This window comes from Mauremys reevesii, linkage group 6, assembly GCF_016161935.1.
Source record: "Mauremys reevesii isolate NIE-2019 linkage group 6, ASM1616193v1, whole genome shotgun sequence".
NCBI lineage: Eukaryota > Metazoa > Chordata > Testudines > Geoemydidae > Mauremys > Mauremys reevesii.
Window position 1 is genome coordinate 115,208,735 of NC_052628.1, and position 25,867 is coordinate 115,234,601.

Genomic DNA, 25,867 nt, shown 5'->3' on the forward strand with positions numbered 1-25,867 from the left:
CTCAATCTGTTTTGCCCTCTCAAAGATTGAGAGGTGACTTGTTTACCGTGTAGAAAGTACATTCATAGGGAGAAAACATTAGGTCTGAAAGGGCTCTCTAACGTAGAAGAGAAAGGTATAACACAAACAGAAGCTAAAACCAGACACCAGGCGCACACTGATGGTGGATTCTCAGTCTCATCATGTCTTCAAATCAAGAGCAGATGGTTTGACACTAGTTACTGGACAAAATAAAAAGTTAGCTGGATGAAATTCTGTGGCCTGTGTGGTGCAAGAAGTCAGACAAGGTGATCGAATGATCTTGTCTGGCCTTAAAAATCTATGCATTTCCACGGTGCGCTCAGACGTAGCCTGGGACGCTTTCCAGCCCACTTTTGTCAAATGGAACTTACTGACATCATGTAAATGTGTATTCCAATGGCACTTCCAACACTCTTCTTGTTTAAATGGATCAGTCTGCAGGCTCTTCAGTGGGGGTTTCTGTACTTTGTCACATGTGGTAGCCAAATAACAGGCTATGGCTTCTAGTTTCTCCTTTGGTCACCGTTCTTCTCTCATCAGGGCATTGAGTTTCTGCTGGCAGATCAGCGAAGTTACAAGAGCCCTCTCTGCCTTATGACCCAAGGGAATCACGAGATAGTTGAGCTCCTAGCACACGCATACCAAAGCCATGCACTGATCAGTGCCTGGGAGCTGGGACTTGTGAATAGTTTGGTAGATGCTGTACAAGCAACTCCTGGCTTGCTTACTTGGCTGCAGCCTATCCAAGGAACATACTGTATGCATTATCTGTTTGTAGTTTTGCTCCAATGAAATTAAACTTGGTGGTTTTGCAGCGAGGAGTTTCTCTGGTTCAGGACACTTCTTGCCCTTACTGTCAATGCCTTCTTAATTAGTGGTTATCTGGAAATTGATTTTTTAGCCTCAAAATACTACAAAATTATGGCTTGAGTTGGAATTATCTTTGGTGCTGACTTTATTTTGGAGAAATGTCTGCCCAAGGACTGTTAAATTGAGCGATGGTTTTAAGAGATCTAATTTCTCAGTCTTGCGTAGAAATGAGACTGTACTAAACCTGGGGCTTTGGCAGAGCCTAGCAATGACACATGCATGTTCTCGCCCACGATTAATCTGTCTCTTGAGTAAACAAGTCATGAGTAATCTTGGTGTTTTTTAATCTTCTGTTGCTAAAAGTATTTTGCTCTCTTGGAATGAGAGAAGATTTCATGCAATTTCCCCTCAAATGTGTACATTTCAGTTGGGGTTTTTTTATACTAACTTATCAGCCCCACACATTTCCCCTTAAGGAAATGTTCTGCTCTGCTAACTCAAAGTAGATCTTAAATAGAACCCTTTATCTGAATAACTAAACTGAGTGTGTTTCCAAATATTTTATCAGTGGTACTTCCATGACCTGAAGCTGAAAAATAACTTTTTCTCCCATACTGGCATTCCAAGGACTCAATTTGAGGCATGAATTCTGATTGCCAGGTTTTTTTTTGTTTTTGTTTTTGCCTTCCTAGTTTAAGGCAACTAGGCCTCTTTTGCTATGTGCTCTAAAATGAAAAAGACAGTAAACAAAGCTTTCCATCTTTAAATTTTCATTCATTTTCTAGGGGATACTGTCTAATCTCTTTTTGTTATTATTTCCAGACCACACGGGCAGAGTTTGACTTGCCGGAATACTCCGTACGCCGACGGTACCAGGACTTTGACTGGCTGAGGAATAAGCTGGAGGAGTCTCAGCCAACACATCTCATTCCCGTATGTAGTAAGCCAGGGTCAGTTGTTGCTGAACACTTTTCTGTGTTCAGAGTGTCTGCTTAAAAACAGTGAATCTTCTGGTGGTTTGGCAGTTAAGGATTCAAGGTGTGTAAAAATGCAAAGCCTCGTTCTGTTGTCTTCTAAAGTGGAATGTTCCAACTTTAGAAAGCAAAGCAGCACAAAAAGGGCTGTCCCAGCCAGCTTTGAAATGTTATGGCTCTTAAATGCCAAGTGCTTGCCCATATGATGCCGCCTAAATCACTGAAGGTCACTCAGGTTTAACACCGGTTGAAAGGACACCAATGGAGGTGGCATCTTCCTAGCTTCCCTTATAACATGACAAATGTTTAGCCATTTTGTTGGTTAGATACCCTATTCTGTTTGCCCAGCTGTTGGCTTCCAACAGCACTGTCCATTGCCAATGCATTTGCTCTGTGGCATCTCTCCTCCGGGTTCCCTTTGAGTGGGAACACCCTTCCCTATGACGCACTTAAAGTTATAATAGCTAGTATTTAAACCACATGCTCTCTCTGATTTGCATGTGTAAGGGGTTATAAAGAAACTCCCTACTGATTCAGTTTGGGCTATTCATGCTATTTGGAGGACTCCTCTTACAGGGAAAGGAACTAACTGTTCCAAATTTTTAGAGGCGGCCTGTGGCTTGCTCATGCGTGTGCATTCACTGCTTGGGCAGACGGCTGGGTCTCTGCCCACTGAAAACTTGGCTAAGTAAGGCCCTAAATAATTATCCCTTTCTCTGAAACTGACAGCCTTGTTACTCTGTGCTTTGGTCTGAAAGGATTGGTGTCTCCTTTCTTCCTCTTCACATAGTACCTGGTTTTCACTCTGGGCCTTTGAGGATTATAAATTAAGGTTGCATGAACCCCTGACTAGCCACAGGGCAGACTGATGTAAAACATCACTCTTGGTGCGTTTAAGGCACAGTTAGCCATGTGTGTTCCCATGTGCTTTGTTACTCATAGAATTTAAAGGGAAATCCTCCTGGAGCCAGGCTGTGGAAGATGCTGAGTGAGCCTTTGTGTACCCAGGAAAGCTTGCTTGTGAAGAGGCTTTCCTTCTGATTACTACTATTTAAAAGACAGGAAATAATCAACTCCCCTCTAGTTACCTAAAGGGCCCCTAGAACCACTCCTTGCATCCATTCATGTGATACCTCTATCTGGACAACGAACTAAAATACCAACTGTTAAACTAGATTTAAAAAAATCCATCTGTTTCTTTTGCACCTTTTTTTGTTTTTAATTTTAAAGCACTAGAATAATGCCAAGAAAATCTAGCTATATTATATTGCATTTGGGACCAGTGCTGGCAAACCTGCATCACTGCTCTGCCTAGTCTTCCTGCGGCCATCGGAGACTCCACCAATGCTAGTGTGGTGTGAAACTGTCCTGTTCAAGTACTGGGCACATTGCAGATCATCCTGCGGCTCTTCTTGTTTTTTAGCAGTAAATCTCAATTTGCTGTTCCCCATCCCCCTTTACAAACTGTCACTATTTCTGGACATGCAATCTGCATCCCCTTCGTACTGAACTGCCTTGGCCTTAAGAGTTCAGGGCAGGAAAAAGCCTCATGCTGAACCATCAAGAAGCATGAGGCTTGCCTGAAAAAGCACTAAATAGTATTCAAAGTCTATTTGATTTCACGTCCCCAAGTGCTTGTCTGGGAATATGAAGCCATGATAAACTTTCACTGATAGTAAGAGTGCAGTTGGGACTAAGTCAGCTACGAAGAGGGATACTTTTTTTTTTTTCCAAATTGGATACAGAGAACTACTGTATATGGTGAGGGTCACTCAACGACTGGCTGCTCCTACACTGGATTCCCTAGCTGCAATATTCTTCTTCCTCTTATTCGCTCCCAGTGGAGCATAAGGCGTCAACCATTCTCCTCCATTCATTTCGTTCTTGAGCGAGGCAGCAAATTTCATCCCACTTCATTCCCATGCCTTTCATTTCCTCTTCAATGGTCCTTCGCCACGTCCCCAATGGTCTACCTCTCCTCCTTCTTCCTTGTGGTGTCCATCGTAGGGCAATATGAGGGTGTCTATCAGCACCCATTCTCAATACATGCCCCAACCATCTCCATCTTCGTTGTGTGGCTTCATCCACTATGTTGTTAATGCCCGTTAATCGGCAATTGATAACTGCAATATAGTAGCAAAAAAATCTTTCAGCAATTCCCTCTAGGTGAGTTGAGTGTCAGAATGTAGCTCGGGTGGGGGAAGGAGGCCACAGCACTCGGTGCTGATTTTAGTGTGTGCACGGAATGATCTTAGTGTGGTGGTTTTTTTTTGCTCAAGATACAAATGCATCTATCCTGAGTGTCACTGGCCTCTTGATGGAATTCGAAGTGTGGGTGATTATTGTAGGCCTTCAGAAAGGGGTGACAAGGGGTAAAACAACAAACGTTAATTAGGGTGACCATGCTGGGGTCAAACTTGGGATGCTGGCTGGGTGTGCTGACAGCTAGGGATGCAAGGGGGCTCATCGGGGTAGAAGGGTAGCTCCTCTCTGCCAAAGGCTTCTTAGCCAGGTTTTCCCTTCTACAAGGCAACCAGCCACCTACTGTCTTGAGTTCTGTGTTCTGCCCTTAGTCTCATGCATTCTTTCCTCCCCTCTCTGCCTGTATGTAATGCCCAAAGCCCAACTGTCCCCCTTGGCTGTCAGCATTGTGATTCTAACTGTAGACCTGCACAGACATACCATATTATGGGGAGCATTAAATCCTGTAGTATCTCACCCTTGGGCTTCCAGGGCTTCTGAGCCCAAATGTAGTGTGGTGCCACTAGTCCTCTGATTTATTGTAGGCATGTGTTAAGTGGCACAACAGCAGAGGGACCACATGAAATTGGAGTGGGAGGAAACCCTCGGGTTTGTGTGTTATCCCACAATTGCTGCACTCTCTCTCCTCTGCCTTAGGGCTTACCTCGTGGCTGGGTGGTGTGCTGGGTTCCTTCTTTGTGCAGCTGCCTGTGATGGAATCTAGGGCTTCACAGCTCAGGTGGCAGATTCTGAGTGTATTCCAGCATATGTTAAGAGAAGACCTCTGAAAGCAAACAAGGGCGTGTGGTACAGTGTAGGTGGCTGGATATGAGGGTTGTGTTTAGGGGGAGTGGCAGGGAGGGCAAGAAACTAGAAGGGATAGGTGGACATATGAGTAGCTTGTTCCATTGATGCACGAACAAACCAAGTTTCAATACAATCTCTGGCAGCAAACTGGGGTAATCCTTGTAAATGAACATCTAGTCACCCTAGCTATAAAGCGCACACAGCCTTTGCTTTAACTGTTCTCATTTTTTTTTTAAGAGTGATTTTTCATCTAGGTTAGAATTGAGGAAAATGTATTGCAGCTTCCTGTATCCCCTCGTGGTGGAGTTGTTAATCTACAGCACCTGCCCTTCCTAAAAATTGAGTGGGGAAAATGGAGCAATTCCAGAAGCTCTCTAATTTGACACTGGCGAGTATGGAGCAGTGCACTTACAAGTTACAGATAAATGGCTTCTGTGTCTGCACCTGCTGTCATGTTTGCTTAGATGTCATCTATGCCAAGTACTATTGCATATTTGCCATGGAAGCAGAAATTATTTAATCAGTTTGCGCTGTAAGGAAATATATTGATGATGTACTCGCACACACATCTTGCATAAGGATCTTTGGTAGCAGTTGGAAAGGGCTTTCTCCTGAGCATCTGGTCTTGTGCACCCTTTCTTCTTAGGGAAGGGTACAAAATAAACATATTAAGCCAATGAATAATTGAGTTCCTTCTCCCCAATCCTCTGAAATCCTACCAGGCCAAATTCTGCTCTTAAACCTGTGCAAGTCCATTGAAGTAATTGTTTGCATAGATGTAACTGAAAGCACAGTTTAGCTCCTTGTGCAATACTTCTGCAATTCAGTATTGATCTGGTCCATTTTAATAGTTGGAGAAATCTCTCATCTCTTATTTACAGACCTGTATCTTTAAGCCCTTTATGTAAAAGGTTTCAGAATTATGACTACTTAATTAAAGAACATGGAGTCAGTTTACAGATATTGGAGAATAGTTCAATTCACTAAAGAGCAATCGACTTCCAATATCTCTCCATAGGCCTAAATATGAAGTACTGCAATCAAGTGACTAAATGAAACCATCACAATTTGCTTATTTTTGCTTGTAATAAGATTCCCAGGATCTTTAGACTTTATTATATAAACCACCTTAGCTTTTATATGCATCTTCTCCATAAAATACACTTTTTCCACTTTATGGTATATTGGGCATTGCCAAAGATTCATTGTAATATTTGCAGGATGGTTTTGAAAGTGCTGCTGATTTGCTATCAGAGCACTTGGCTTGATTTTTGTCACAGGCACTATTGGCCACACATAGTAGCATGGATCCCAACCATTTGTGTTTACCAATGGCCAATTCATTTGCTTCTTGGAAATTATGTAAATGAACTTATTGGGAGTGGTCAGGTAAAGATAAATAACATTTGTGGGGAAACATTAGGGTGACCAGATACCAAGTTTAAAAAAAAAAAAGCCCCCCAAATCAGGACTGTCCCTATAAAATCGGGACATCTGGTCACCCTAGGAAACATAACTGACCTCGGAGTGCATTTTTTAAAAATCTATCTTCATTTAAAAAGTAAGGGTTTGTAATGATTGGTCTATGGTTTCCCGTTCATTTAATCAACACAACAAGAATCTCCTCTGTCAAAAGAATCAGACTGGTTCAGTGTCTCTCTTTCTCCCGTTTTGTGGTGTTGGTGAAGTTGTACAAACTTACTGCTTAGCTTGCATTGTCTCACTGCAGTTACGAAGTATCAGGAAACTCCTTTTTTTTCCCCCACCCCTTCCCCCTCCAAGTAACTCATGGACCTTAAAGAAGAGACTATTATGATCTAGTCTGATCTGCAAGAAACATTTCACTGCTCCAACATGCCATTGCATAAATCTAATAAAAATGTAAATTTATGGAATTTCTTGTTGCGATACTTGACGTAAACCATCAAAATTAGAATCTTTCCAGGTTCATGTCCAGCACAAACACCTAAGCTTTGATTGTCGTAACCATCTGTGGGATGGATCAACTAACCTTGAAAAATGACCCTTTTTTTTTTTTTTTAATGGTAATGCTTACTTTGCTGTGGTCCCATATGGTACCCATTAAAATGCTGGATAAACTAAAGTGTTTCAAAACTATTAATGGTCTGGCACTGTTTCCAGTGTGGAAGTCCTTTCATTTCATTTTTACCACAAGTTTCCTCTTTCCAGCTTCAGATGGCAAGAAAGATTCTCTTCAGTGAGAGACTTCTCATAAGTTGCTGAGTTGATCTTTATTTAATGATGGGTCTATAGTGCAGTCTGCACAGTCTCTGACATTCTTTCCACTCTGACAGAATAGGAAAGCAAACTTGGAACAAAACAAGGTGTGTGGCTTTTAAGGACCACACCCACACCCCCTCCCAAACCTAGTATCCCAGCTTCGGTGCCCAGGCTGTTCTACAGAGATGCTGCAAATGTCTCAAGTACAAAATGATCAAGTTAATGCCTCCTTCAATTGCAGGCATGGTAACTAGAGGTGTGCCAAACCCATGATTGGTATTTGGCTTTGGTCACTGCCTCTATCCATGCTAATCTGAATGGGAGGGTGAAAATGTGATTAGATGTTAATGCAGCTGTACTGTAGCTTCTGGGGTTTGCCCTCTCTCCGTGCAGAAGGCTAAGTGAATTACCCAAGGTCACACAGCAAATATAACAGCAGAGCGGAGAATAGAACCAAGATGTCAGTCTTGTTGCATCTACCACACCACAGTTCCCCACAAATGTAAAGCTTTCACTGCATTTTGCGTAAATATAAACCCTAATTTAATGGGAAATGAAACAGGTGGCCAGTTCATGTTCCAGAATTAGTCATTCCAGAGCTTGTGATGGATATCTACTGCAGGGGTTAGTGCTCTTCATCCGTCATGTTGAGGGAGGAGTTGAGCACTAGGGCACTGCAGAAGTGTAGGAGGGGAAAAGAACAGGCCCAATGGGCAGGCACTACTTTAAAGAAAAACATATCCCATACTTAACTTTCACTTTCGTTGGCAGTGACCGCACACTTTAACATGGTACAGGCCTGATCTTTCAACGGGGCCTCTACCTGGTCTTCGTTCAGTTGCACATGTTCTCTTAACAGTAGGAAGAAGTTTAGAGGTTTTACCTTCAGCTTCTCCAGAGATGGTTGAGCCTAGAAGCTCAACCAAGTGTCTTTGAACTAGTAAACTACTTTGTCACAATTTTTAAAGAAAGAAAATGCTTGCAAAAGTCTGTTTCTTCCAACCCACTCTGAAGCATTTGAGCTTTCAGATGCTTTTCCAAACTTTTTAGGGTTTGCCTGAAACCTCTTAGCAATGAGCTGGTCCAGGAAGGCATCTCTATTCAGAGCAGCACTTAAGCATGGGCATAAGTCCCACTGAGGTGATTGGGATTTAAGTACATACATAAAGTTAAGCATGTGTTTAAGTGCTTTCCTGAGTTGGCACCTAAATGTAGGTAAACTGGGTACGGTAGAGGGAAGTTTTCTTCCTTGGTCCACTCCACCCCAATATGAGCTACATTTGTAATGTCTCCATGGGCCAGTTTTGTTTCTGCTATATTGATGTGACTTTGGAATGACAACACTGAGTTAAATTGAATTAGTCCAGATTTATTTCAGGATAACTGAAAGAAAATGCAGTTCCAATTAACAGTGTCTCTATTTACTTGTGTCAAGACTGAACTAGCTAATTAATGGAAACAAGGAAGTATTAGCAAAAGCAATTGGCTTTTCTACTGAAAACAGTCAGTCTCTCTCTGCCTTTTTTCACAGCCTCTTCCTGAGAAATTTGTGATGAAGGGAGTTGTCGATCGCTTTTCTGAAGAATTTGTGGAGACGAGGAGGAAAGCTTTAGATAAATTCTTGAAAAGAATTGCAGATCATCCAGTACTTTCTTTCAATGAACATTTCAATGTGTTTCTCACAGCCAAGGTAAGCATATGAATTTAAACATACAAAATCTAAAGAGATCTGAGAAACACGAGCTGTTGAAAATGAACGTGATAAATGAGACTAAAGATAAGAAACATGTTAGGCCTAGAACAAGTCCATGTTCAGCGTAGCGCAGAGAGCTGCTGCGGATGCAAGGGCAGCTGTAAACAGCCTTTCTGCCTTCCCTCTGTGGACGTTCAACCCTATGGGCTGCTGTAGCTTTGGGGGCCAGTACATCAGTAAGGATCTCCCAATGTGCGCTGGCCCTGTTTATTTCACACCCCTATGTTTGTAGGCAGGATTCCTCTTCTGCAAGGATGTGGGGCTGCGGGTCTGGCTAACTCTCTTCAAAAGCATCTAACGCCAAATGGTTATTAACAGTGACAGAAGTGTGGGTTTTTATATATACAATATAAAAGTTGCACTTGCGTTCTCTGTGGTGTGCAAATATGCCAGCTATGCAAGAGCTGTTGTGAAAAGGAAGGGGTTCACCCACAGAGGTGTGGGTGATAGAAGTCTGCCTGTTGGCACTTTGGCTCCTGGGAATGGGGCACATTTACTGTACCCCTGAGTCCTCCATGAACACAGACCTCTCAGACCTTTTTTGCTTTTAAACACTGTGTTCTTTAGTGTCTCAATCCCTCCACCAATACATATCCGTGCATCCCCACCTTGGTTGTTTCCCAGCTTTCTGGCCCCTTCTCTAAGGGGTGTGTGTGCGCGTCATGGGTGCTGTGGTGTCTTTACTCAAGGAGCTCCTCTTGTCTGGCTGTCCTAGCCTTCTTTCTCTTCCCCCTTTCTTCTTGAACACTTCCTTCCTGTGTTCTTTTTAAGTTTCCCTCCTGCTAATAGGCTGAGTAGCTCGTTAACTTCCTAACCCCTGCTACCCTAACGTACAAGAGGGTGGCAAGGCTGTAAAATATCCTATTGTTTGTAGATGTCTGATGCACTCTGTGTGCCTAGCTTTATGTGAGAAGCAGAGGGGAGCTCTTGAATCAGGATTTAGATGCCAGACTTAACTGCCTACTTTCAGAAACTCTCTGCTGTGCTCTGAAATTGAAGCATGACTCTCTTTAGATGGGGAATGGTACTTGTTGTTCTACATGCAAACAATATATTTCTTGTCATTGCCAGGATCTTAATGCCTATAAAAAACAAGGAATGGCATTGCTCTCCAAGATGGGAGAGTCTGTAAAATATGTCACAGGCGGTTATAAACTCAGAAGTCGACCGCTGGAGTTTGCAGCCATAGGAGACTACCTAGATACATTTGTTCTCAAGCTTGGAACCATTGATAGAATAGCACAGCGGATTATCAAGGAGGAACTGGGTAAGAACTCTGGATGTTACATTGTGCAGATGTCTCGCACACCACAAGCTTAGTATGACGCAGTACACCGGTGGTATTGCTGAAACTACCTGCATTCAGTGATTCTGGCCTCTTTTTTTTTTTTTTAAAGTGGGTGCATCAAAAGGAGGATTCTGTAAAGACTTGTCATTTTATGACAGTAGTATAATACATACGAGTTGGGTACTTGTTAAGGTGCAAGCCAAAGAAGGCATTGTGTTGATTCCCAGTGTTTTAACTCTGTACCGTTAGAAGAGCAGATCATTCTGTTTTGTCAGCAATAAACAACAAAACAGAGTAGGGTAAATAATGAAGAGAATTCGTCTCTTGCAGTCCACCATATTAAATGTCTAATTCCAGGATTAGACAGCTAGATTCTATAGACTTCCGGAAATCCCTACTCCAGTATACTCCCAGATGCACTCGTACTTGGTTGTCTCAAGCTTCTTTGACAGGACTAACTAGAGCCTATTACAAATCAGCTAAAATTCTCATTTTAGGCTGTGAAGGGAAATAAAGCTCACCCGAGCTCAGGGGTCGGAAGCCTTTGGCACGTGGCCCACCAGGGTAAGCGTCGTGGCAGGCCGGGCCAGTTTGTTTACTTGCTGCATCCGCAGGTTCAGCCGATCGCGGCTCCCACTGGCCGCGGTTCGCTGCTCCAGGCCGGTGGGGGCTGTGAGAAGCCACGGCCAGCACATCCCTTGGCCTGTGCAGCTTCCAGCAGCTCCCATTGGCCTGGAGCAGCGAACCAGGGCCAGTGGGTGCCGCGATCGGCCAAACCTGCAGATGGGGCAGGTAAACCGGCCGCCCCACCAGGGTGCTTGGCACACGGCCCGCCAGGGTAAAGGTTGCCGATCCCTGCCCTGGCTCCTGAATAGGTTACGTGTAGAAGCTCATGCAGTAGCTCTTGCCTGGCCTAATATTATAGGAGCAGTAAAACAGGAGGAATGCTACATACTTTGGTCCCCTTACACCTTGCTCTCACTAATACTATCCCGTCTTTATTACTGGAGTTCTTTACTGCCAATTCAGATCAGACTCTTGGGCTTTGTGTGATTCTGTATAGCTGCTTTCTTCAAAGAAGCAAATCTAATGCCAGCACCGATAAACCTGACCTCTGTCTGAAGAGGCTTGGTGGGAAACAGGGATAAAACGGATATTAATGTTCACTGGGAAACAAGGGTGCGTTGTAAAGTCTAGAGGTTTTTCTCGTACAATCTGCCTGCCTTACCACTCCTCTGCATCTGGTTGCATGCATCGATTGATGGTAGTGAGCTAATCAGCCCTTGGAAACATTGGAGTGGAGTATGATGGTTAAATCAATGTCTCTGCTTTTTTTTTTTAAACCAGATGGCCTAGAACGTCACTGTAGAACTGAAATTTGTTTCCTCTTAATGTCGTCTCTTCCAGAATACCTGGTGGAACTGCGGGAGTATGGACCGGTTTACTCCACCTGGGGTGGGTTAGAAATGGAGCTAGCAGAACCTCTGGAAGGAGTGTCTGCCTGTATCGGGAACTGCTGTACCGCTCTCGAGGAACTGAGTGATGACATGACAGAGGACTTCCTGCCTGTACTCAGAGAGTACATCCTGTACTCGGAGTCCATGAAGGTAACAGACCATTTCACAGAAGCCCACACTTGTTTAGAGGCTGGGAGTGGAATAAACATAGAGAAACCTAGCCGTGAAGTGTCATCTCGTAGAGATTGTTTCTCCTAATAAAGATAAGCTTTTTATTCTTAGTGTTTTTAACCAGGATCAGACCAATATTATGCACATAAAAATATTAAATTTGTGTCAGCCTTTTTCTGCCTAAACAGGGGTGTTGTGCATTTGATCTAAATTTTAGAATTGTTCTATTGGTAATGGCAATGTTCTTGTCTTTCAACATGCTGTGCTTTTTAGGAGTCAAACTTGAGTCTTGGAGAGCCCTATCTAAAACTGTTAGTATGAAAGACCGATACTACCAAAACATGTTACTAAAATCTGTGACTGTGATAAGCTGGACTCTGCATGGAACCTTCTTACAAATCTATCTCCCTTGGTTGTCTAGGAGCTAAATTCTGTGAACCAAAACAGTGACGTAACTTTTAAGTAATGGTGTTCAATGACCTAGCTTTGGTGTGGCTTTTTTTCCCCTTACAAAACCAGGAACATCAGATATTTTGCGGTATGCCACTTCTTGGATAAAATCCTAGCATACTACTTGGACATGGTACAAATAATTCCTCTGTCACAAATCTGCATGCATGTTCTGTACAGAATGTGCCTCTTTAGTGAATAAGAGCATTGATGCAGTCTGTTCAATATGCAGGATCAGTTAATAGGCATTGGTTTTTGTGCTTTAAATTATTCTTAAGTCTCACTTGGGATATTAAGGAGTTAATTGATACCCTCACTAAAACTCTGTCATGTGCTTGCATAAGTGTTAAACTCCTGCATTACAAGTACATTTCTTTCTGTTCAGATTTTGAGGCACGTATTAGGTTTTTTGTTCAATGAAGCATGCAAAAAATATTAATTGGGTTAATCATGTTGAGTGCTGAAATTAATCACACTGGTTTTGGCTTGTGGTTTGAGTCTGGGGCAAGGCTTTACAGAACACAAGCCAACATAGATGCAGAGCATGACACTTTCAAACATGAGGTGGAACTAGAAGAAGACAGTCTTGTTTAGAGAGAGCAGCTGTGGTGAGCCCTTAACAAGGCAATGATATATGCTTATCCATTATATGTATTTCAATTGCTGGTTCTGGAATTACAATCCTCTTTCAAAATGTTCTAAGTTCTAGGACTTTAGTGTCTCTGCTTTGTCTTCATAAAGACTGAATTTTAGTCCTTTTCCAACTTTTTCTTTTAAAAGTAAAACCTGTATGCAAGCTATCTAATGAAAGGTTTAATTGCATCTGTTTGTCAGTTGGAGCACAGTATTTTAGTACAACAAGGCGAAGGTCTGACTTCAATCCACAAAACCTTGGAAGAAAATTCCTTTCCTATTGAGTGGTGAATCTCACCCTAAAAAAGAGTTAGAAAGATGGTGATTGTAATAGCAGTTTAAATACTTACTTTACACTCTGCTGTACATGAAGGCATGAGACCTCTTCCAAAGAGCTTGGTGTTTCTTCAGGTCAAAGTAAAGGATGGAAAAACCATCTGCAGATGGCAACTTCCTACTTCAAATAGCTTCGTCTGGGAGTGTCGTCATGTTCTGCTTATACCCAAAAGCAGGCACCAGTGCATCATGATGGCATGTTTGCCTTCTCCACCGGACTGCTTCATGAAGCATGTAGGAGTGGGAAGCTAGTGATCACAGGAGAGGACTATTAAAGTACGAGAAACAAACTTTAAACTTTTTAGTCTTTGCACCGCTCATCTCAGAACTTCAAAGTTCCCTACAACTTCTCCACCTTTTGTCCTTAATTTGCAGATAGTGGAACTTAGACACAGAGAGGTTAGGCAACTGCCCAAGGTCAACCCGAGAGTTGGTGGGATTGTCAGGAATAGGGCCTGTCAAATGAAGTCGTCTTTTTCTATAAACACTAGTCTTCCACGTGCTAAAGCACCTTGCTTCCATGACTAAATATGTTCTGTTGTAACATGAAAATTTGTAGATAACTTGGTAGCCTTAGAGGTTTGTATTTTCTGTCTTAAATCTTATGATTAAATCCAAACCTTTAATTTTTTAACCTGGTTTTGCTTCTCCATCTTTGCCTCCTATATGGAACTCATTTGTGCCTTAGTCAAATGACTACCCATAAAATGACAACCTTTTAAACTCCTATTAGTACCAAAGCAATCTTGCATCACGGCCATCCATATCTGGCAGAGAAGAGTGAGTCAGTCTCCCTTTGGAACTGCTCAGATCTTTTTATCTTGGATTGATGGACAGGGACTGCTGTCTGAAGCGAGGAATGCCACTGCACATGTGCAAAGCTCCAAGCTTAGAGGTTCTGTTAGACCAGTGGTTCCCAAACTTTTACAGCCTGTGAACCCCTTTCACTAAAATGTCAAGTCTCACAAACTTCCTCTTAAAATTAATATTTCCAGGGATTTTCTCCTTTACTTGAGTATAAATTTATAAAAGCAGTGATCTTGGAAATACAGTTAGTTTGTTTTTGACATGCTTATTACACACTTATTAATTATTTATCATTATAGTATTTTAATTAGTTATGAAAATAGTAACACTCTTCCAAGATCTCACTTTCGTAGCTTGTATCACTTTGAATAAGCCTGTTATAAGACAAGGCTCCTATGTTTCATCAAGGAGTATCAGATGTGAAACAGCAGGAAGGTATTTAAGAAGCCAGCTCAGTTCCTCTTACACAAGCATTTAGTCCAGGCAAACAACGCACGTTACAACAAAGCTTAAACTTGTTCTTCATAATCATTTTAAAAATAAGACTAGCTGCCTATTTAATTTAAAAAACAGCAAAAAAAAAAATCTACCTCCCTTTCCATTTCTTAGAAGGAGTCTTGAAGTTTAAATCTCCTCAGTGTGATAGAGATGCTTGCTTTGATCTGCCTAGCTCTTGGAAGTCCAGGGGCTCCGGGCTGCTGGCCCCGTGCTGCCCGGGGTCCCTAGGGACAGCTCTGTCCGCCATTAGGGAATTTTTTCCTGAGGACCCCCTCTGTAACATTTCACAAACCCCAGTTTGGGAACTACTGTTAGCCTGATCATATCCAACAACTGAAAAGGAGACTTGGTTCTAGGAATTGTAACAGAGTAGTAGGAGCATGTGAAAACATGGCTATAACAAAAGCCCGGTGTATGCTTAACGATTGGGCCTGCTTTGAGCAGGGGATTGGACTAGATGACCTCCTGAGGTCTCTTCCAACCCTGATAGTCTGAGTGTTTTGCTATAGGGAAGTTTGTCAGTGCCTTTTGCTTATAGCTGCTCTTATGCAGTTTTAACCCAGATTAAATAGTTAAACTTTAATTTGAGGAGAGATTGTTCCTTAGGGCACCATCCTAGCTGGAGTTGAACAGTTCCTGAGTCTTCGAGAACTAGAAGAACTAGTTGTTTGACACAAGACCTCAGAGATCTGGAGAGGAATGAGGATGTTTAGGAGGCTTGTGTTTAAAACAGTTGCCATATTTGGAATGTCCCAGCAATGACTGAACAATCATGGTAAAGCTCTTCTCGTAAATAGAAGCAGCTAACCTGCCTTGCTTTCTGATTGCAGATATGCTGGATTCCATTGGGAAGTGCATGTGAAGGGTTAGAAACCCTGTAATATGTAATTTATGCTGACAGCTATTAAAATGCTGTGATTAGACAAAGGCATATTGGCAGCATTAGTACATGCCATCCCCAACTGCATGCTTGGGTATTGGGTAAATGGCATAGCTCTAAAACGGCATTATAAATATTTAAAGTACCTGAGGTTTAAAAAAAAAAATGCCATGATTGAGTGGGATAAACAGATCTGTCATGGGAATGAGTGTTTGAAAAGACCTTCAGACATCCTAGAGAACAGTTGCGTTGCAAAAGACAACTGTTTCCTGCCGCCTCTTTCCCCCTCTTGGGCGCCAGCTTGTTTGTGAAACTCCTGGGGTGTGCTCTGGACTGAGTGGAAAGCCACATATGGTTCTGGAACCTCTGGACCAAGGTAAAGAATATTATCATTTCAGTACGTAAAAGACGTTTGAAAGACCTCCTAGAAGGGGAAGGGACCTATGCCAGCATTGCCTTCTATCCTTTGAGGATGACCTAGCACAGGACCAGGAGTCAATTTGGGTTATATTCCCAAATCTGCCACTGATGTGCTGTGTGGCCTTGAACAAGTCCCTGAGCTGCAAGTGCCTCGGTTCCCCACCTTATTAAATAAGATTCCTATTTCACTGGAACGTTGTGCAAATAAGTGTGGTGTACTCTCGGATCCTTGGCTGGAAGGTGGTCCAGAAGTGTCAAGTAGTAAATTCCCAGCAGCTGTATGAAGAATGCAAAGTATTTTGGGCCATAGCTGAGAACAGATAACACGGAGATGCTAGAGAAATTCCTCCTTCTCCTGTACATTTTTGGTGGGGTTTTTTGCATTTTTTTTCTTCATTTGCTGGAAAAATATTAACTGGCACCCAGACCTGCGCAGTCAGTTAGCGTATGCTTCTGAATACATTGTCTCTTTTCTCCCCCTCCTTCACCCCCGAAGTATCAGTACTCTCCAATCACTTGTCCTGTGAATCTACTTTACTGATACAGTGCCTGTTAATCACTGGACCTTGGTGGTACAGGTCCATCTTACTTTACTGGTTCCAAACATCTGCACCCATGGTGGGTGCAGGCCACTTACTACAAGGCAACTATTAATTTAAAAAAATCCTCAGTAAGATTTACTTTCTCCCAATATCCCTTTTGTACGTGAGCGGAAATACCTGTTAAATACCAGTCATGCTTTTGGGGCACTACAAATTTCGAACAACTGCAGGGAAAAATTCCACCTAGTCTCCTGTTGAGAACTGATGTCTCATTTTGCTGCAGGCAAATGTAGCCAATAACATGCTTAACTTTAGAAACTGGAACTAAAGGGTTTTTGATGCATCAAACATTCTCTCCTTTATTGCCCCCTGTGTCCTGGGGGAGACTGTGTGGTATCCTCTCTGGAGTAGAGATATTGTCCTCCTTTGTCATGCTCAACTCTGAGTACGTGCTTGGCATTTAAAAAAAGTATAGTCCTGGAGGTTACAGTACTGGGACGTTAGTCTTTAGGAACATGAATCCTCCTCCGCTATGCTTCAAACTGAAAAAAACAGACTCAGGTAATATTGATTGATTCTTCATGTTTCTTAGTCTCCCAGGGCATCAATTACTCCCCTCCCAAGCAAAAATTTTTACAAGTCATTGCCCAGTATGGATGTCATGTTTAATACAGCAAGCAACAGCTACCATAGACAAAGACAAAACTACTTCTCTATGACAAACCTCTATGTAATTGGTTACTCCTTAGTCCTGTTAATATTGTAACTATCCTTACTGGATATCTTGAACTGGTTGTAAAGTAAAATTTAGCTGTTTTCTAACTTAATATATCTGGAGATCCTTATTCAGTGAGGGCTAGTCAGTTAGAAAGCATGAACTTTAGTCATTCAAAAATAGAATGTTTCATGTACAAAAGTGTGAAAAAAGGTTCCCCATCACATAATGCAAAAACAAGGGAGAGGAGGCTTTTGTCCAAAATTGACCTTTAGTCTGAGACTCAGCATGGAAATTCATTTCAAAAGGATTTTGCAGCAAGCTATGAGTGGGTGGACTGTAGTTGAAGTTCATAGCTTTAAGAGCAATGTTGCCTACCAACTCATTCCTTCCCTTGTTGCTTGGGCACCTTTGGAAAGCTTTACAAACTAACCCTCTCAGGGTTAATGTTTATCCTTGTCTTCAGGAGAAGATCAGTGACTTGCCAAAGGTCACAATGAACTCATTCGCAAAGCTCGGAGTTTTGACTTTGTCTCTAATCAACAGCTACAGATGTCACCTAACATCTGCTCACAGGCTAAAGCATTCAGCCTTGAGTACTATTTAATTTTTATTCAAAAGCTTCTTCACAGACTCCTGTAAAACAGGAATGGCCTCTGAAAGGCAGACCTGTGACTTCAGTGGCACTTCAGTTGCTCAATCCAGTCTGCAACTATTGTGGGGTGAGGGGGAAGGGGGAGTCAAAATTTCGTACATTTTCAGTCTTATGATTTTGGTTTTTTTCTTTCCTAGAACGTACTAAAGAAAAGAGACCAAGTTCAAGCAGAGTATGAAGCAAAATTGGAAGCTGTAGCTTTGAAAAAAGAAGACCGCCCCAAGGTTAGCATTTGAAACCACTTCATAAAACAAGTGGCATATTTGTCATTCAGTCCCTCTGAACTGAACACTCTCTGGAGAAATGAAGATGATTTTTATGTTTCTAGATCTGTGTTCAGTCTCGTGCCTTTGCAAAAAAAAAAAAAAGCCGTGCCTGGCAGAGCAATGTCTTGTCATATAGCTGCAAGCTGGCTTTAGAAGGCGAGCCAAGGAGAATGCGTTAACAGCCACATTCAGTGTAGAAAGGAGTAAGAGTAAGGGGAAGATGAGTCGAGTTAGAAATACTTTATAACTACAGATCTACCACTGCAGCAAGTGGAATTCTTTGGCTGTTCCACATGGGTGACACTTTGTCCCACTGTAAGGCCTAGCTGCTGTAGGCCTGATCCGAAGCCAATGGAAAGACTCCCATTGATTTCAGTGGACTTTGGATCAGGCCCTTTAAGAACAAATGATCTTTCTTATGTTAGTGAGGTGCATCCCTTGCTGCCTTCAGGACAAGCTGCTTCCTGGTCTCGATGTAAAACCCAACCAAGGTTAGCTACTATTTGGTATTGCTTTACCTGCTTGCTACACGTACAGATACCTAACGGTGGAAACAGATGCACACATAACAAGCAGGTAAAATTAGGGTGACCAGATGACATGTGAAAAATCAGGACAGGGGATGGGGGCATAATCGGTGCCTATATAAGAAAAAGCCCCAAATATCAGGACTGTCCCTATAAAATCGGGACATCTGGTCATCCTAGGTAAAATCAACTCCAAATAGTAATCAGTCTTACTTGGGTTTTGCATTGAGACCATGCAGCAACTTGGCATAACCTGCATAGCATTTCTGTGTGATAACATAATGCTTCCTACAAGTTGTATTTTGTGAATTATGGCAGCAACATCCATCATGAGCATAATACACTTAATCTCTCCTTCCCAATCTGCTCATGCTTTGACTTTTTCCTCCCTCGATCTTCTCCCGCAATCTTTCTGCCTGTGAATGTTGAGGAGCAGAAACTGAAGAAACCTAAATGAGGGAGCTTGAGTTAAGAGCTTTACATAATTATCCCTCACTATTTTAAATTTTAATTGATGGATCTTATTAGCACTTGGCTGGGAAACACTGATTCAAGGTGGCTTCCTCCAACTTCAGTGCCTAGAGTTTGCAGCCCGTTTAGTGGATGGAGTTGTCCGTAGAGTTGCTGCTTTAACACAAACAGTTCTTAATTTACGTTGGACACAAATGTGTCCTTCGGTAGAAAAACAGCCACTTCCACTTATGCTATATAGGATTTGAGACATTCAGTACTGAAGAGTTTAATACAACAACATTGTGTGTTTTCAGTAGCTATTTTCATTATCTGGGCCCCTTCATGTTTTCCAAAATAGCAATTTTGCTTCCCTTTAAATGGTGACCACTTGCAAATTTAACTTAACAAGTTTCCAGCTAGACCTATGCAAAAGCCTTCCAACACAATGAGATCATCCTAGTTTGTTTCCTTAAGCACTCAAATACAGCTGAGCAAATGGACATCCTAACATTTTCTGTTCAAATAATGCTGCCGCTGCTTCCTAGAACCTGGGACAAGTTGGAAGTTTTTTAAAATAAAGTCTTCTAAACCTTTGAAACAGTTTAAAATAAAAAAGCTGATTAGCGATTGCTACTATACTGGGCAAGGTTATCATTTGATCTCTGGCTTTGTCTTGCTTTCACTGAACATTTTTAGCTGAATGCAGGGGTTCTCAAACTGGGGGTTGGGACCCCCTCTGGGGGTTGTGAGGTTACTACATGGGGGGTCATGAGCTGTCAGCCCCCACCCCAGACCCCGCTTTGCACCCAGTATTTATAATGGTGTTAAATATAAATTAAAAACACTTTTTAATATATGTGGGGGTCGCACTCAGAGGCTTGTTATGTGAAAGGGGTCACCAGTACAGAAGTTTGAGAATCACTGGTCTAATGGAATGTAGAAACCAAACAAAAAACAGGCCAGAATAACTGGACTTTGCAGTGAGTTGCCACATTGCAGTTGTACTATTCTGTTTGTTTTTGGTTCTGTTGAAGTTAATATGCCAACAAGATAATTCTGTCAAAAATCTTACTAGTGGTCTAGCAGAAGTTTATTTGCTGTTAGTTGCAATGATTGAGAAGGATCCAAGAAATATTTTTGCTGCTCTTCACCACTGGAGGGCATTCTAGGATTTGCTGTACTTCATAACCTGACTCCCAACAGACTCTTGAGTCATGTCCAAATTCTAACAGCAGTTTGCCTTGATACAGTCTCTCTCTCTTTTTTAAATTATTTAAGCTCAACAAGTGTGTATGTATTAGATCAGATTGTGATTAAAATAATTCTAGTGTTTTAAGCCAGCAGATACTAAATCAGGATATACTTCAGATAATCCTCATATGTATCCAATATAATTGTATTTGGTGCGGCAGTCCATTTGCTATCTCCGCAATGTTTTGCCTTCAGCAGTTGCAGGTATAGAAGGACCCTCCCATTCTCTCCTAACTTGGCCCTGGAATTCGGTATTAGAAACATTGTATGTATCGAAATCTCTATTACTAAGTAAAATAATAAACGTACCCTTAACTAAAGGGACTCAATGAGCACTAAGCACCAATTGTGGCATCTGGCTTTGTCCCAAAGCTTAGAGGCACAATGAATCTATGGGAACAGTAAATAGTCTGATTATACAGAACTTCTGGTTGAAGTCAAATAAGCAGACTTGAGTTCTTTCACACATTATTGGCAATGTAAACTGAATTGCACATAGTCAAAGTAAACCCATAAGAAGGAAATGCAAATTCCTATCCTTGAGTAGCTCGCAATGGGTTAGTCCAGGGATCGGCAACCTTTCAGAAGTGCTGTGCCGAATCTTCATTTATTCACTCTAATTTAAGGTTTTGCGTGCCAGTAATACATTTTAACATTTTTAGACTTTAGACTTATAGAATGTTAAAGTCTGTAATATATAACTAAACTATTGTTGTATGTAAAGTAAATAAGGCTTTTAAAATGTTTAAGAAGCTTCATTTAAAATTAAATTAAAATGCAGAGCCCCCCTTGGACCAGTGGTCAGGACTCGGGCAGTGTGAGTGCCACTGAAAATCAGCTTGCGTGCCGCCTTCGGCATCGGTGCCAGAGGTTGCCTACCCTTGGGTTAGTCCCTAATCAGTGATCATATGTGCATGGGATTTTTAGCCTTAATTCTGATTTTTTTTTCTATCTCTTAAGGACTAAACCTGCTACCAAATTCACTACACGTTAATGAAGTGCACTATAGAGAGCTAGACAAAATCATCAGTGTCCATTGCTGCATAAATGGAATTCTAGACATGGTACCAATTCTACAGCCAAAGTCCTAAGGTTACAGAGAGTATGTAGGGTAGGGATTTATTCCTACAACTTCCATTAGTGCTTAAATCATGACTATCTAATGAAGAATATCAACTATATTTTTGATCACTCAACTGGATACATGCTTCCACTTTCCTCATTCCACATATACTTAATGTCAAAGTTTGTCACAGCAGCACATTTCTTCTTTCCTCATGATGGTATCTCTGCTGCCAGAATTAAAAGGCTTAAATCAATAGTGCTTGAATTACCTCATTTTTAGGTTAATGAAAATTTAAAATACTCAAGCTCTACTCCCATCTTTAATTAGAACAAGATTACTGAAAGCATATGCATGTAAAAATTAATTCACAGCTGTGTCTGTTGGCTTCCTTGCAGTCAGTTAATATATTCAGGGGGCCAAAAGGACACATTGTAATTTAAGCCCAAAATTGGACCCAGTTTTATTCTCTTGCATTCACAAATTCAGGTAACACTTTGGTGGTTTTTGCCTGCCCTGGCTGTATGTTCGAGTTACTGTCCTCTACTGGACACTCACCCTTCTTGCCTGGCCTTCACGAGATGGGGCCTGTCTTCCAGGCTAAGCACCTCAGCTCCCATTGACTTCAACAGGAGCTGGAGGTGTTTGGCATCTCTGGAAAACCAAGGGTAAAACCTTGATTCCACTGAAATAAACAGAAGTTGACTTCAGTGGGGCCAGGTGCACCTGAAAAATTATACACTGGTCCATTTCTCACCCCCATCCATAATCTCTGCCAGCCTACAGTTAATGGAGAACAGCTTTTTTGTCAGCCCACAGAGGTTATGGCTGTGATCCCTGATGTAGAGCACGCATGGCTTAGCTGGTGACCTTCGGTGTGTCCTCGCAACCAGGGATTTGTTATGGGACAGGGATTCTGAACCTCTGGGTTGCAAGACCCCCTAGAGGAAGGGGCTGGTGGTAGGCTCACCAACAGGTGTTTCAGTGGCGTTTTGACAACCCTCCCTATTTCTCCCTTTCATTTAGAAGAAAAAAATGTGTGTGGTTTCAGAGATCCCTGCTTGAATCTATGGGCAGCCTGAAATAAAAGATCTCAGAGGCGCTAATTGTCACACCAACCTCCGTCACAGCGATGTCCATTCAGTAGCAATGGAGTTTGACTTTTTTTTCCTTGAAATTTGGTCAACGTTGTCTCTTGTCTGTCTTGGGCCTGCCTGCAGCTGCATCTTGCCCTTCCCTCACGGGGTGTTAATCGTGTTTCACGGTATGCTCCCTGCACTGCTCATGGAGCGAGGCGGCAGGCTGGTATCCGCCACTCTTCTTCCCCCTTTGGTGTATCTGTCCCTCTGGTGGGCTCAGACCCATGCACGTGTCAAAATGCTTGTTGGTTATTGCGATATCTCCAAGGCGTTCTCAGTAGCTGGCAAAGAATTCTGGGGTTTGTGTGTGGCCACTAAAAGAGAGAAGCACTGAAGCAAGAATTATTGTTACAAAAGAAATCCATTGAATTCCCCCCAAAACATGTGGGTTCACAAAATCAGAAGCCTGTCTTATTAAATGGCAACACTATAATCATGGAAGTCCTCCAAGAATCAGACTTGCTATCGCTGTGAACAGTGAAATCGGACAAGCCACATGTAACTGGGGAGACACTGATTGTGCCCTGTCTTAAATGTTCTGTTGGGATCTGCCAGTCAAGTCAGAGCAGTTCCCATCTCCAGTGATGCAGTCTGAGAACAAATTCTTGATGTCACTGCAGCAGTTTAGGAGCAAGTGTCTAGAACAATTCAGGAGAACCAATATTTCTCAACACAACTGGATGAAATTACAGATGTGCCTTTGCCTAACTCTTAAATTGTGTGTTTCTGTATACTGACAGGTGAAGGAATCTCTTCAAAGCTTTCCAACAATTACTTCTAGCAGCTAGGTTGGATTGGCACAGTAGCTTTGGCACCATCCATGCAACTGTGACCAGAAAATGGCAGCCTTGTGATTATATAATCCAGTCTATTGCATCCCAGGCCATTTGGACACATTGTTTAAATTACTGGGAAACTTCAGCAGCAAAGAGGATACTAGTGGGAATGAAAACCATATTTGTGGCTGTAGAAGTTCAACGCTGTAGGAAAGGTAGCCAGGTGACATGCCCTGGACCTATTTCATATGATGAAATAGACACACTCTGTACCAACAGTTCCTCTTCCGAGTTCAAGTGTGGCTTTCATGTAGCAAAGTTCTGACTCCCAGGCCTGAGCTCAGAACACATGAGATCTTGCTAACATGGCTCTGCTCTTGCAGGATATTTCACTTTCCAGCACTGGCTTGCTCTGAATGCTTCTCTCCAGGGAGGGACTGAATATGATGTGGGTTCTCAACGTAAGGGGTGCAAAGAAATGTAATGGGCTTGCAGCTGTCCTACCTTGCAGATATTGCTAAATGGGCAGGGAAGCCTTGGGGCATGGAAAAGGCTGAGAACCAGTTATAGGGAATTGTAAAAGTGCTCCTGAAGCATGTTGAAAGAGCTACATCTCAGGGGCCTTGTGAGCATTACTCAGGGTACGTCTGTGCTGCGAAGTTGTCAATAAAACTTGTCTTTCACAGGTACTTAAAACATATTTTTTGCTGATGCAAGTGGCAGTGTGAACGCGGCTTTGTCGGCAGGAGTGCTCTCCTGCCAACAAAGCTAATGCCGCTCGCGGGGCTGGAAGTATTTTTTTTGTCGGCAAAAGCATAGGCGCCGACTCCATGGGGGCTGGAACAGCCCTGGGGAAAAACTGGTGGGTGCTGAGCACCCACTGGCAGCCAAGTTCCCGCCCAGCTCGCCTCCACCTCCTTCCCTCAGCACGCCGCATCCCCGCTTCTCCCCCTAGCTCCCAGCGCTTACCACTGTGAAACAGGCTCCAGGAGGGAGTGGGGAAGAGCGGGAATGCGGCTTGCTCAGGGGAGGAGGTGGGGCTGGGGTGGGGATTTGAGGAAGGAGTTGGAATAGGGGAAGGGAGGGGGCAGGGCAGGGGTGGAGTCAGAGCGGGGCTGGGGCCAGAGGTGGGTTGAGCACCCATCAGCACCAGCAGAAGTTGGCGCCTATGGGCAAAAGTACTGACATAGATCGTTTACACACGCTGACTTTTAGTGACCAGGCTGTGTCGACGCAGCCTTGTCGCTAAAAGCTGCGTGGTGTAGACAAGTCCTCAGTGTTTGAGAAGCAAAGTATGCTCCTCCTCTGCCCCCACCTCTTTTTTCCGCAGAGGGGAAGCTGAAATGGGCTGTGAGCTGTCCTAGGCTAGAGGGGGATGTCACTGACGGATGTGGTCTAAGCACAAGATTGGGAAACAGGAACTCACTGAGTTCTAATCTCAGCTCTGTCAGCAGGCAAGCGTTCTGCCTGCACGACCTCACAATAACTAGCGTTGGTAGGCTAAGTGCATTCCAATAAGGAGAGCCTTCCTTGTAATCTTCCAGAGGGGTTCAAACAGGTGACACACATTTTTGAAGTAACAGAAAATGCAATGTCTCCTCTGCTACTTAGAACGTAAGTGAGGGCTAGAAAATAAACACAGGGCAGACGTAGATACTGTGCTTTCTTGCCCTGTGCTTATCAAAATACAGCACTACTTGATTATAGGGTGGGTTAGACATTCCATGCTGATGATAAACTCATTTTCTTGATCAAATATTTCAGTGTGTACAAAGAACTCCAACTTGGAGCAGGAGCTGGATTCAGAAATTATTTGCTGGACCGTCTCTGCATAGGAGCTTGCCCTGGCTTATAAACCTGCTTTTTTTTAAATGAATGTAGTCAAATCAGTACGAGTTAGTATGTAGACAAGGCCATTGGTAGTAGATTTTAAAGTGTTGCTTGATATTAAAAATCCTAAAAAAATCATGACGACTAAGTGGCTTTTATATTGCTCCATAAATGATAGACATAGTTCAACAGTAAAACTGAGCCATTGGAATTCAGCTGAGTTGCTGCAGAATTAAGTTTCCTGTTCTTTGCAGCTTTGTCTCCTGTTCAGAAGGGGCATGGCTCTCCCTCGAGTATCAAACTCTGGTATTATCCTGGCAGTTACCAGGTTAGAGGAAGCTGACAGATGTCAACCTCCTAAGATAGAAGTGTATCTTCCTGCAGGGACCAAAATGAGCCTCGTTGTTGGGACAATATTTCTGTTTTGGTGTCCTGAATATTGTACTCTGGAATGGTCATGGCTTGTGCTACACACTTGCAGGTGGGCTCTGCAGAAGTGCCCAGTGTTCGGTTAATGGCACTCAGTGAAGTCAATGGTAAGATTCCCATTGCCTGCAGAGAACAGAGCTGGTCTAGCCAGCACTGAGTACTTCTGAGAATCCCAACCTTTGTCTCTTCACTAGTTGGCTAGTGCCTAGTGATCAGGTTGACGAGAGGCTGCTCTTCAGAGCCACATTTCCATTTGACTTCATTGGGAGTTTACGTCTCCTCTGAAAATTGGGCCTTTTGACCCTTGTTCTGCCAGTTGCTGAAGTGATTAGCAAAGTTAGGAGCTATTTCTGTCGAGCTGCCCTAAGTATTTCTAATATGCCTGTTGCTGTAGCTGGCTTTTCTGGCTATCTGCCCTCTTCATTTCTGCATGC

At 42.7% G+C, this 25,867-nt stretch overlaps 1 protein-coding gene across 2 annotated transcripts in view; it reads left to right on the plus strand.

Annotated features, from left to right (window-relative positions):
- Window positions 1-25,867, plus strand: part of SNX30 (sorting nexin family member 30) — a 70,841-nt gene that overhangs the window by 33,299 nt on the left and 11,675 nt on the right. For both annotated transcript variants that reach the window (XM_039544648.1, XM_039544647.1), the window contains exons 3-7: window positions 1,654-1,764; window positions 8,626-8,784; window positions 9,919-10,114; window positions 11,543-11,742; window positions 17,837-17,923. In XM_039544648.1, coding sequence (XP_039400582.1) covers window positions 1,654-1,764; window positions 8,626-8,784; window positions 9,919-10,114; window positions 11,543-11,742; window positions 17,837-17,923 — 753 coding nt within the window. The remainder of the gene's footprint in view (window positions 1-1,653; window positions 1,765-8,625; window positions 8,785-9,918; window positions 10,115-11,542; window positions 11,743-17,836; window positions 17,924-25,867) is intronic.